This window comes from Quercus lobata, chromosome 4 (genome assembly GCF_001633185.2).
Source record: "Quercus lobata isolate SW786 chromosome 4, ValleyOak3.0 Primary Assembly, whole genome shotgun sequence".
Lineage (NCBI taxonomy): Eukaryota > Viridiplantae > Streptophyta > Magnoliopsida > Fagales > Fagaceae > Quercus > Quercus lobata.
This window is the reverse complement of record NC_044907.1, coordinates 25,265,442-25,278,125: the sequence shown is the minus strand read 5'-3', so window position 1 is coordinate 25,278,125 and position 12,684 is coordinate 25,265,442. Positions and strand designations below refer to the sequence as shown.

At 31.1% G+C, this 12,684-nt stretch overlaps 2 protein-coding genes across 2 annotated transcripts; both read left to right on the top strand.

Annotated features, from left to right (window-relative positions):
• Window positions 1–2,089: 2,089 nt before the first annotated feature.
• Window positions 2,090–6,530, top strand: LOC115988059 (endoglucanase 14-like). The gene is made up of 6 exons (XM_031111693.1): window positions 2,090–2,287; window positions 3,640–4,053; window positions 4,383–4,469; window positions 5,021–5,173; window positions 5,316–5,597; window positions 6,053–6,530. Exons 1-6 carry the CDS (start codon window positions 2,090–2,092, stop codon window positions 6,368–6,370), a joined length of 1,452 nt encoding a protein of 483 aa, XP_030967553.1. The 3' UTR covers window positions 6,371–6,530.
• Window positions 6,531–9,147: 2,617 nt separating this feature from the next.
• Window positions 9,148–12,137, top strand: LOC115984349. The gene is made up of 3 exons (XM_031107356.1): window positions 9,148–9,274; window positions 11,255–11,393; window positions 11,931–12,137. Exons 1-3 carry the CDS (start codon window positions 9,211–9,213, stop codon window positions 12,007–12,009), a joined length of 282 nt encoding a protein of 93 aa, XP_030963216.1. The 5' UTR covers window positions 9,148–9,210; the 3' UTR covers window positions 12,010–12,137.
• Window positions 12,138–12,684: the final 547 nt, after the last annotated feature.

Sequence of the window (12,684 nt, the reverse complement as noted above, 5' to 3'; positions counted from 1 at the left end):
GGTTATGAGGAAACTAATTCCTATTGGTTTAGTGACAAAATTGGGAAAAAACCGAACTAACTGAACTACGCACTCCCCTACCAAACATGTCCTTGGGGCACGTTTGGTACATTGAATAAGTATTATTACATGAATAGTAATCTTTATTGCTGGAAATAAAATATGTTGTAATAAAATAGCTAAATCTATTCTTAAGTTTGGTTGAGTTGTAAAATTATAATAAAACTTAAAATTTATTTTAGAAAATATTTTACTTATACAATTCTATTTCCTTAAAAATAATATATATATATATATATATATAACTTGAGAGAGAGAGAGATGGGCTATTTTGTTTTTTTTTTTTTAATAATTTTTATCTGTATATGGAAAATTTGTTTATTTGAAAATATATTCGTTTTAGAAATTATTACACCTACCTAATTATTACATTACAATATCTACTACACTCTACCAAATATACTCTTACAGTAAAACTTAGAGTACGTTTGGTACACTGAATGTAGATCACATTAAGAATAATAATTTTTGTTACTGGGAATAGAAGACATTGTAATGGAATAATTATTATTATTCATAAGTTTGGTTGTTACATTTGGAAAGATTGTAAAAGATGATGTATAAGAAAACTTTATATTTTTGAAAATATATTAATTTTAAAACCTATTATATCTACTAAGAAATAGCTATTACATCCATTTTAAAGAGGAATAACTATTCTTCAATTTAAAGAATAGTCATTCCAATGTAATAACTAATCTATGTAATAAAGATGCAACCAAATGACCGAATTGCTATTACACATAAATAATTATTCAATTATAGGAGTTATTACAGTATACCAAACGTACCCTTATAGTACTTTTAACATCTTCAATATTGTTATTATAATTATAGAATTATCCAAAATAAATTAGCTTATAACCTAACATAGTTTTTTTTTTTGATGAGATAACCTAACATAGTTTAAAACTATTTATATTGAATCATTCTAAAAGCCAAATTTTATATAATTATATATAATATGATAACGTGAAAAATGTGCTCTTTCAAAAAATTATGTCGCAACATTAGAAGAAAAAATAACAAAAAATCAAAATATGTTGATTAAATAATTAGATTAATAAAACCTAACCTAAAGAATTTACCTAAATCTTGCCTATAAAAATCACACGTTCATTAATCTAAACAACAACGTGTGATTCTTTCCAAAAATAAAAAAAAAATAAAAAAATAAAACCCGCAATCTCTAATCAATTCATTACTCATTCATATCAATCATTTGCACTATTTACTCAAAAAAACATGAAGAATATATTATATATTTCGTAAATGGAAAATTTTACAATACCCTTCTTTTATAAGAATCAGTACCATTTTTGGGTGTGACTTACTTCTAGTATTTTTTTAACTGAAATCTATTTTTGTTTTATTGAGAAAACTGTCAAATCAACTACTAACTAAATAAAATGTGAAGATTAAAACTTACTACCACTTGTTATTGTAAATTTAAAATAACAGGAAATATTCAGTTAAAAAAGTACTGAAAGTTTTTTGGGTGTGACGCTTACTTTTAGTATTTTTTTAACTGAAATATCTTTTTATTTTATTGAGAAACTGTCAAATCAACTACTAACTAAATAAAATGTAGAGATTAAAACTCACTACCACTTATTATTGTAAATTTAAAATAACAGGAAATATTCAATTAAAAAAGTACTGGAAGTAAACCAAATCTACTTTTTTTTTTTTTTTTTTTAAGTGGGTAACAAGTAACAACATTAAATTAATTATTAAGATTTGGATAGATACTATACCCACACAAAAAAGTAGGGGTACAATAGAATTACCCTTTAAAAAAATACTTGTACTAAATCTTCCTATACGGAAATGTTCATTAATTCTCTTCCAAAATGTTGGAACCCCGAGATCTACGATTACGGGTCTATTATAGAAAGAAGTAAAATTCAGCCCATTGTCTCTGATCGAATACTATATTGACAACTCTATAAATTCCCAGTTATCGGAGGAAAATTATTATGTTCTAGCTATAGGCATTGTTCTTCACACTAATATACATCAAAGACCAATGTCTTCAATCAAAGTCTTTAGTTTGGTTAGCTTGTGTATCATTTTATTGGCTCATGGAGTTACTTCATTTGAATATGGTGAAGCTCTGACAAAGTCTTTGTTGTTTTATGAGGGCCAACGTTCAGGGAAATTGCCATCTAACCAAAGAGTGCAATGGCGCGGAGATTCTGCACTTAAAGATGGTAGCGATGCAGGAGTAAGATAATCTCAACCTCATTATTTTTTTGAAGTATACTTGTCTTTTTTTAATTTTTTAAATTTTTTTATGCTGTTATGCATGGGGTGCCATGTTGAAAGTTCGTAATTCAATTATGAGTGCGTTCTTTTCTCTATATTTCTACTTGTTTGGTGGAAAACTCTGGTGCTATGTTACCAGTTTTTAAATTCTTTAATTTTCATTTTTCATATGCATATGTTTTTCTATGTTTGTTTCAAGAGAATACGTTTTTTAAAATATATATATATATTTTTAGTTTTAGTGTATTTGGTAGCATAAAAATAAGCTGTTCAAAGGAAAACTAAAGTTGATCAATGAAAAATCCCAGTTTTGTTTTAGAGAGCTTGTTTTCAGCTTTTATTTTTTGGAAAACAAACTTGCTCAAAAGCAGGGCCTCTCTCCAATTCTAAGTAAGGAAAGATTCTAAGTACGGAAAAGATAAATTAATTGATAATAATGAATTGAAAAGATTCTTTGTTAACCAAAAAAATAGAGATAATAAGTGGTATCAAAGTGGTAATTGATTTCTAGGATATTATATGAAATATTTTTAGAAAATTTTTATAGAAAAAAAGGTAATTGATTTTTTTAACAATTTTTTTATATTTTCCATAAAAGTTGTATCAAAATTTTTTCTAAATGGTCCATTAACAAATACTCTAAAGGCATTTGTTAACCAAACCCATTTAACATTTTGAATGGAGAGTATAGTTATTTTGAATTATATGAAATATAGCTGATGATTTTTTTTTTTAATACATTTTGAATGGAGAATATAGTTATTTTGAATTATATGAAATTTAGTAAGCCCAAAATGAATTATTGACAAAACAAATTCTAGAAAGAAAAATATTATTTCATACTTATTATTATACATTTCATACACACAACGTCCATTATTTCATACACTATTTAAATGAATGATGTGTGTATGTGGGTGATGTACACCAAGGAGTGCGAGAGAATAATTGCCCATACTAGAAATTATTGACAAACAAATTCTAGAAAGGAAAATATTATTTTGTACTTATTATTATACATTTCATACACAAATCATCTATAATTTCATACACTATTTAAATGAATGATATGTGCATGTGGATGATGTACACCAAGGAGTGCGAGAGAATAATTGTCCATACTAGAAACGATTAAAAAAATGTCCAAACTTATACTCTTCCATTTAAATTCCTTTTTGGATATATATTTTGTTCACACATACATAGTAACAATTTGTTCAATAGTTTAATTAAGTGAATGTTTTCTATATGTTTCAAAGAGTACAAGAATGAATATATGTTCTTTACATTTTTCACACAATATATATATAGGTTGATCTTGTGGGAGGATATTACGATGCTGGGGACCACGTAAAGTTTGGTTTCCCTTTTGCATTCACAATAACAATGCTTTCATGGAGCACAATAGAGTTCCAAGCTCAACTTGAGGCCAAGAATGAGCTTTCAAATGCACTAGGTGCCATCAAGTGGGGCACAGATTACTTGATCAAAGCCCATCCTGAACCAAACGTTCTATATGGTCAAGTTGGTGATGGTGAATCTGATCATTCATGTTGGCAAAGACCAGAAGACATGACTTCCCCAAGAACAACTTTTAAGATTGATGAGGAACATCCAGGATCTGATCTTGCTGCTGAAACTGCTGCAGCTTTCGCCGCAGCTTCTATTGCTTTCAAGCCATCAAATCCCAAATATGCATCCCAGCTTATAGAACATGCAAAACAGGTTAAGTTTCCTGTTTACATCTCTAGAGTAATTCTAGTATCTTGTAAGACTCCACAACTTTCGCTACAACTATCTTACATAGCAAATTGTGATTAACTATGTGTCATATGCCTATTATTTTCTCTCCACCACTTATAGTCAACTATGTGGATAATTGTGGCAAAAGTTGTGATGTTTTATGTGATTCTAGAATTTTTTCACTATTTATTATTGTTAATATTGTAGTTATTCTTTTATTTTAACCTAAAGTACCCATGTTTTTTATTTGTAAAAGAAAACTTTCATTGTTACATACATGCTAATACATATAGCATTATACATGGTTGCAGCTCTTTGACTTTGCACGCAATCACCAGGGAGTGTACCAAAGCAGCATTCCTCAAGCAGGAAATTTCTACAGCAGTAGCGGATTTGAGGTACGTAGTAGTATAAAGGAGTTTGGCTCTAGCCTTGTAGAAATAGTTTCTTATAAGAATGTAATTAATTGGAACTTGAATTGTCAATGTTTTTTTAGTTCAACTAACATTTCATGATTTTTCTAACATAAACTTTTGAGAAATGTTATGTTCATAATATTTTCACAACAAATTATAGGTAGTAAGCTTAAGCTTTTATTGGTTCTAATTTGAATTTACCATATAAATTACTTGTTTGCCCATCAATAACAACCACTTAAGATTTGTTGTAAAAATGTTGTGCACGTAACATTTTTCTAAACTTTTAGGGTCAATTTTTCTCTCCTTCAATTAGATTTAATAATATGTTCATTAATTTTAATTGTATTTGAAAAAGAAAACATTATTTGTGTTTCATTATTCAATACAACTATGTTTGAATTAAATTAGATAGACTAATGTACTCCACCTAGGATACTGCACCTAAAATTTTGAAACTTGAATATTTGATTTCCAAGCGATTTGGTAGTTGAATTTTTGTATATGAACTAACCATGTCTGTTTTCTAACAGGATGAATTGTTATGGGCTGCAGCATGGCTTCATCGTGCCACCGACGAGAAAACTTACCTAGATTTCCTTGGAGGATCATCAAATTCCGGTGGAACCAGAACCGTGTTTTCCTGGGATGACAAATATGTTGGAGCACAAGTCCTAGTTTCAAAGGTACTTACATATATAGGAATACCACTCTATCAATTGCAATCTTTTTATTTGGAGAAAGACCGATATGTATCACCATTTCATAAAGTTTCACCTGAATTAAGTATGGGAGCTAACATGGGGCATATATTTATTTGGTATGTAGCTTGTTTTGGAGGGGAAGGTGGAGTATTCAGGCATATGGAGCCAGTACAAGAGCCAGGCAGAGCAGTTCATATGCTCTTGTGCACAGAAAGGCAATAGTAATGTTAAGAAGTCACCTGGGGGTTTGTTGTGGTTTCTACCATTTAATAACCTTCAATACACCACCTCTGCTACATTCATTGCCACTGCATATTCTCAATATCTGACTGGAAAGAAGGCTTTGATCCAATGTGCTGGTGGCATAGTACAGCCCGATGAACTAATTACCTTGGCCAAATCACAGGTACTACAATATTGTTTTCCCACTTCAGAAAAAAACTAAATATGTTGGAGATATAAGTGTCTATGGGAAAAAATAATATATATAAATGTTGTGTTTTCAACTGTTTTGCTTATTTAACCTTAAAAAGATAAATTAAGAAATAATACTTATATTAATCTTGAGGAATAGCACAATCAAATGGAGATTACGTCTCATAATCAGAGATCACTAATTTAAATTCCATTGAAATAATTATTTCTTTATTCAAAAGTTATTTAACTTTAGCTTTCTTTCCCAAATTCTAAACGTTTCACATGTTGGTACTTGGTACTATTTATGTCTTAATCAGAAAAGTATAGCCAAACAAATTTTTTTCCTTGTAGCACCATATACTAATTTTGGATTAAGGCTTTATTGTTGTTCCTATACTATGTACTGATTAATGGCTTCTGGTTTATTCTCTCTCGCACTACTAGGTGGATTATATCTTGGGTTCAAATCCGCAAAAAATGAGCTACATGGTAGGATTTGGGTCAAATTATCCGAAACAACTTCATCATAGAGGAGCATCCATTGTGTCCATCGAGAAGAATCCTGAACCTGTGACATGCAAAGGGGGCTTTGACTTGTATTTCAACAAGAATGAACCCAACCCAAATGTGTTGGACGGTGCAGTGGTTGGTGGCCCGGATGACAATGATGGCTTCACGGACTCAAGATCTAACTTCCAACAGGCTGAAACAGCAATTGCAAACATTGCACCACTAGTTGGCGTTTTGGCTCGGATTGCCTAAGCTTCATTCAAACATATGCATGCCCAACATTTTTTAAGTCAATGGGGATACAAAGAAGTTGTAATTAAACACGTTCATGCTGGAATTAGTCCAGCAATGAATGGTTGATAGGAGCTAGCTGCTGCTGCTTCTTGTTAAGCAGATAGCTAAGTAGAATTAGTAGTTTTGTTTGGTTTGCTTTGATGTTACAGATATTGGTCTGCAGCTTGTTTCTTGCGTTTGTTAAATTTTAGCCCACTCATAAAAAACAAAGGGCATAGAATTTTTCTCTTTCTGGTTTCTCTGGGTTTATAATTGGAGCATCTTTGAAATCCATGAGCCCATAAATATTTGCAGCGTGTATTAACTAAACACATGAGAAGAGTTCTTACACCTGCTGAGTAAAATTTGGAGATGTGGATTGAAAAGCAAAAGAGGATTTTCTTACTTTTAATGAAAAATCACATAGATAAATGCCGTTTATAATTCACAATGGAATTGAAGGGATAGATATTGGCATCATTACCCCTTATAATTCACACGCAAATCTCATCCGCTATATATGCTGTACGCACAACCTCTGTGGAGATGCATACCATTGATAAAGCCTAACCCCATGTATTCACTAAACAGTAAACACATGGGGTTAGGCTAAGTGTTTGCCTGATGTGTCATTGTTTATTTACCAAAAATTTTACTTGAGACTGGATGACTTTTTTGGCCATGGATTTTTCTTTTAGCTTTTATTACAACTTTTTAAAGTCTCACTTTTTCTGTGTACAACTATAATTTAACCAACTTCTGCAAATAAGTTTTTAGCAAAAAGCTACACCCAAATGCACTAGTCTTTCTTTTCTACAGTATGTAGCTTGTGATAAAAATGTAACTATGATGTGGATATTAGTCCTGTAATTAAACCAGCTACTGTCAAGTTACTTCTTGCATTGGCTGTGAATAATGGTTGGGGTTTAAAGCAGCTTGATGTTAGTAATGCATTCCTTCATGGTATTTTGAAGGAGGAGATCTATATGGCTCAACCCCAAGGGTATGTAGACCCTGCTTATCTTGATGATGCGTGTCTTCTTCATATGGCTTTGTATGGTCTCAAGCGAGTACCAAGGGCCTGGTATGAAAGGTTTATTACACAGCTTCTGGGGCTTCTTGGGTTTATAGATTCTGGTGCTCATGGCGATCTCTTCATATACAAGCAGAACACTAACCTAGTCTATCTTTTACTCTATGTGGATGATATTATAGTGACTGGTAATCATTCCTCTCTTACTGATTTTCTTCATTTAACATCTAAGTTCAGGTTTTGAACTCAAGGATTTGGACAATTTTATTACTTTCTTGGTCTTCAAATTGAACACACATCCACTGGTTTGTTTGTTCACCATGATAAATATAATATGACTCTCATGTGCTTACTAAATTTGCTATGCAAGATTGCGCCTTGTAAAACCCTACGTTCTCCTAATCATCATCTATTACCTAATGACAGTCCTCTACTTCCTGATTCTTCTCCCTATAGAAGCCTTGTGGGTGCCTTACAAATACCTAAGCTTCACTAGACCAGACCTTTCTTTTGTTGTTCAGTAAGCTTGCAAACACATCAGTTGCACCCACACAACCACCTTCAGGCAGCTAAGAGAATTTTCTGGTATCTTAGAGGCACACTTCATCAAGGCCTTGCATTTACTCCAGGTCCCCTTTCTCTGTCTGCCTACAGTGATGTTGATTGGGCTGGGGACCCTATTGATTGTAAATCCATTACTGGTATGGTGGTCTTTTTTGGTAATTGTCATATTACTTGGTCTGCTAAGAAGCAACCAACTGTTTCTCAATCCTCTACTAAAGCTAAATATCGGGCTATGGCTTCAGCTGCTGCTGAACTTTGTTGGATTCGGATAATTTTAAAGGACCTTGGTATTTTTCTTCCTCATCCACCATTGCTTTGTTGTGATAATGTTTCTACAATTGCTATAGAATAGAATCAATCCTATCTTTCATGCCCGAACCAAGCACATCGAAGTGGACTATCATTTTGTGCAAGAAAGGGTTCTTAGGTGTGATCTTCGGGTTAAATTCATTGCTTCCAATGATCAATTTGCTGATATCCTGACAAAAGGCTTGTCTTCTCCTCGGTTTCTTTGACTTGCTTCCAAATTCATGTGGCAATTCCCCTTTCGTTTGAGGGGACAAAAGGCAAATGATAAAAGATGAAGATCAAAACACTGTTCCAACAGTCAAATTCAAAACAATGTCGTAAAGGTTCAATTATTAAAACAGTGCAATGAAACTGTGTCATTTTTTTTTTTTTTTGCTAAATGAAACTGTCTCATTTAGATTAAAGACTTACATTCTTGTATTCAAACGTTGTCGTTTAATCTAGCTAAGAATAGTCAAGCCCACATATTGAAAAAGTATTTATCTTTATCAAAATTAAATAAACAAGAGATATATGTGCAAAAATAACTCCCTACTAACACATATCTTTTATTTATTATTGGAGTAATTATTTTTTGTAGACAAGCCTTTTACTTCATGGATTTTTATACTGCTAACATGATATCATTTGATACCAAATACCTTCTCGTGTGTATTGGTGTGATCAATAGCAATTAGTTAGTTAGTCTTAGGTCCAAACTTTATGGATTTACTGTAACAAATTCCCACTCTTTGCTCATCATTCCTCTGACTTTTTTGTTAAATTAACTCAACAATTTTAAACATGTAAAAGTCTTTTAGTAGAATGGTGGACAAGTGACATGGTTAATCATGAGAACCGTATAATTTCTCGTAAAACAAAGGCTCTCTTTTGTTAATTCAGCAATAAGGAGAATTTTCACAAGCTTTTCTTTATGAGAGAATCTTTTGATTTTGGCAACAGAGATAGAATTGAATTCAAAGCTCCTTTCGTTTCAGGTACGGACACAGATTTCTGCTTTCTTTCTCTCGATATTGTTTATTTAGTCGTTGAAAACAATGAAATTCAATTCAATACTCAACTTCACCATCAATATTTTACAGCTACTGGAAATTGTAAAACATTATGTATATATGTAAACAGGTTTGAAAAATACACGCGATTGTTGATCAATGTTTGTTAATTTAATTATTACTTAGCCTCCTAAAAAATGTTTGATAAAAATTCCAAGGAAGAAAGTGGTTACTTGGACCGCTGTTATTGATGAGGATTGAGATCAGTTAAAGTTTAAAAAGTCAAAAATGTAGACAAGATTGGGAAGGAAATGGGGTAATTGCATGGTGCAATTGCATTTAGCAACTTCACCTGATCTCAATCCATTGATGGGTACTTGGAATATGAGGCTTTGAGGTTGTAGTTTACTTGTATGTGCAATGTGGAGAGTTACAAAGTGCATTTTCGTGCATTTGGTCATTTCTTATTGGACACAAACTATGATCATTTCTTATTAAACAATAAGCACATCATATAGTTAGGAAATGCCTAACCCGTGTAGAATTAGACTTTCCTTGATATGTTTTTGAAAGTGTGATATACAATAGGGAAGTAATGAAGCTTAATTTATTTTTTCCTTTTTTTGTTAAAAAGTGATATATTTTTGAAAATTTGGCTTTTCCCGTATTATCTAAGCAGTCAAACATAGGGCAAACATGCTTTAAGTTAACCATTTATGGCGATTAAATCATTTTATTTCAAAATATGTAAAAATTTGATGAGCAAATTATTGAGTTGTAAAAAATTTAATGGACTTTATGATCTCATTCAAAAAATGAAAAAGTAATTAGTGGGTACTGCTTGGGGTGTTATTGCATTTACCAGATGATTAATCAATGGTAGACTTATATTCAACTTTTCTCATTATATTTATTGGGTTTTAATAGATTAATGGACATTATTGATCTCATTCAAAAAAAAAAAAAAAAAAAAGAAGAAGAAGAGTAATTAACATGGGTACTTCTTGGGATGTTATTGCATTTACCAGATGATTAATCAATGGCAGACTTATATTCAACTTTTCACATTATATGATGGACAAAGTTTAGCTACAAAATTGGTTGTAGCCTTAGACTACAAACTTACTTAATATCTTTTTATTAAATGTGAATTTTGACAAATCCACCATTAGATTACATCTTCTTCTTATATTCTCCATACTTACAAAATTTCAAGAAAATTAAAGATTAATAGCTATGTCATCAATACATTTTTTAAATTACAAGTTTTTGTAATTTAAAATTATGCACAAAATATAAGCTTATAGATCATATAGTAAATGATATCCGATTGACACAATATTTAACATGTGTATTAAGGGCGTAAAGAACATGCAATTCAACGGTTAGATTTTTAAAATATGTTGTATTATTTATTTTATTGAGTGAGTTTGTAGCCTTAGACTACAAACTTACTTAATATCTTTTTATTAAATGTGAATTTTGACAAATCCACCATTGGATTACATCTTCTTCTTATATTCTCCATACTTGCAAAATTTCAAGAAAATTAAAGATTAATAGCTATGTCATCAATACATTTTTTAAATTGCAAGTTTTTGTAATTTAAAATTATGCACGAAATATAAGCTTATAGATCATATAGTAAATGATATCCGATTGACACAATATTTAACATGTGTATTAAGGGCGTAAAGAACATGCAATTCGACGGTTAGATTTTCAAAATATGTTGTATTATTTATTTTATTGAGTGAGTTTGTAATCTTAAGTTACAACCAATTTTGTAACTAAACTTTGTCCTTATATGATATCCCTTTTTTTTTAAATAAATTTAGTCAGTTTAATTAAATGAATAAACTATGAAGAAAAAAGGTCAGATATCTAAGCTAACGTGGCTTGTTCACTAACCCAAGAAGTCATCTTATGCATACAAATAGAAGTGATTTTGATGTTGCTATGCAGGTGCAGAAATGGCAACTAATGATTCAGGATTGGCATTTAAAAGATGGGGTAGAACACAGCCATTTATGAAATATGGCATTCCAATGATCTTAGTCACGGTGTTTGGGGCGCTTGGTTATGGTCGTCTCTTGAAAGGCAGGTTAGTGCTATTGTTGCTATAAATTAGTGGATTTATTTATTTCAAATCTTCTAAACTCATAATTAAATTCGCAATTCAAATATCATTTCACGAATTGCTGTTCTGTCTTGTCAAATTGATGTAGAACAGGGACAAAATGGGCTTCTGCCCTTTTCAGGAAAATTAATTAGTTTTTTGCCCTTCTTCCCAAACTAAATAGGGAAATGCCCCTCTTTTAAAACTCGACTTTTTCAAAATCGAGTTAAGCCTTATAGTGACGTTTTCAAGGACCTATAGCGACGTTTTTAAGGACCTATAGTGGCGTTTTGTAACTTGATATCCATGAAATCGAGTTATAGGCAATTTTTAAGTTCTTAAAACGTCACTATAGGTCCTTAAAAACGTCACTATAGGGTTCTAGAATTTTTTTTTTTAACTCGATTTTGAGAAAGTCGAGTTTCAAAAGAGGGGCATTTTCCTATTTAGTTTGGGAAGAAAGGCAAAAGGCTAATTAATTTGGCTGAAAAGGGCAGAAGCCCATTTTGTCCTGTAAAACAGACAGCACATGTATAACTGGAGCAAAGAGAGAACCAAAAATTACGACGCAAGATCAAGAAAGGGTGTTAGTAAAACTTAGTAAGGCGACGATGTCATAATTGCATAAAATTTGAAGGGCTGAAAGAAAACAGTCTTCTGATCAAGGACCTATTTGTTTCTCAAAAAATTATAAATAAAAAAAAGTACATATGTTTGGTGGATTCCTCCCTTAAGGCCCCTAAACAGTTATTGTGTCTTTTCTTAATAATATTTGTTTTCCTAGATAACTTTTAGTTTAAAAGTCAGAATAATATCTTGTTTGTTTTGGGACATCTCTTAAAGACAATAGTTTTAGTTTTCGCAATTATCTCAATTTTGATATTTTTGGTAAATTTTACTATTTTGCCATCAAATTACATGATTAGCATAAATTAGGATTTTTTTTTGGGGGGGGGGGGGGCATTTTCCTAGGTATTCTTGGTTTTTTTTTTTTTACTAATTTTTTTTAGAATACTAAATATTTTTAACACACACGTGGAGAGAGGAGAAGGTCTTAAAGAATTTTTTACTATTTAAATGCACTGTAATCTCCAAAATTATTTAGTTCTTAGATTAATAAAATTTTGGACTTTGTCTATTGCTTTTTGTTCTAACATTTATTGTCATCGTTAGTCCTCCTGTTAAAATTACAGTTATCTATTATTTTTAATACTATATATTAAAATGTCCTTTTCAAAAGTTTGATCAATTATCATTTTGATTAGTGAAATCAATG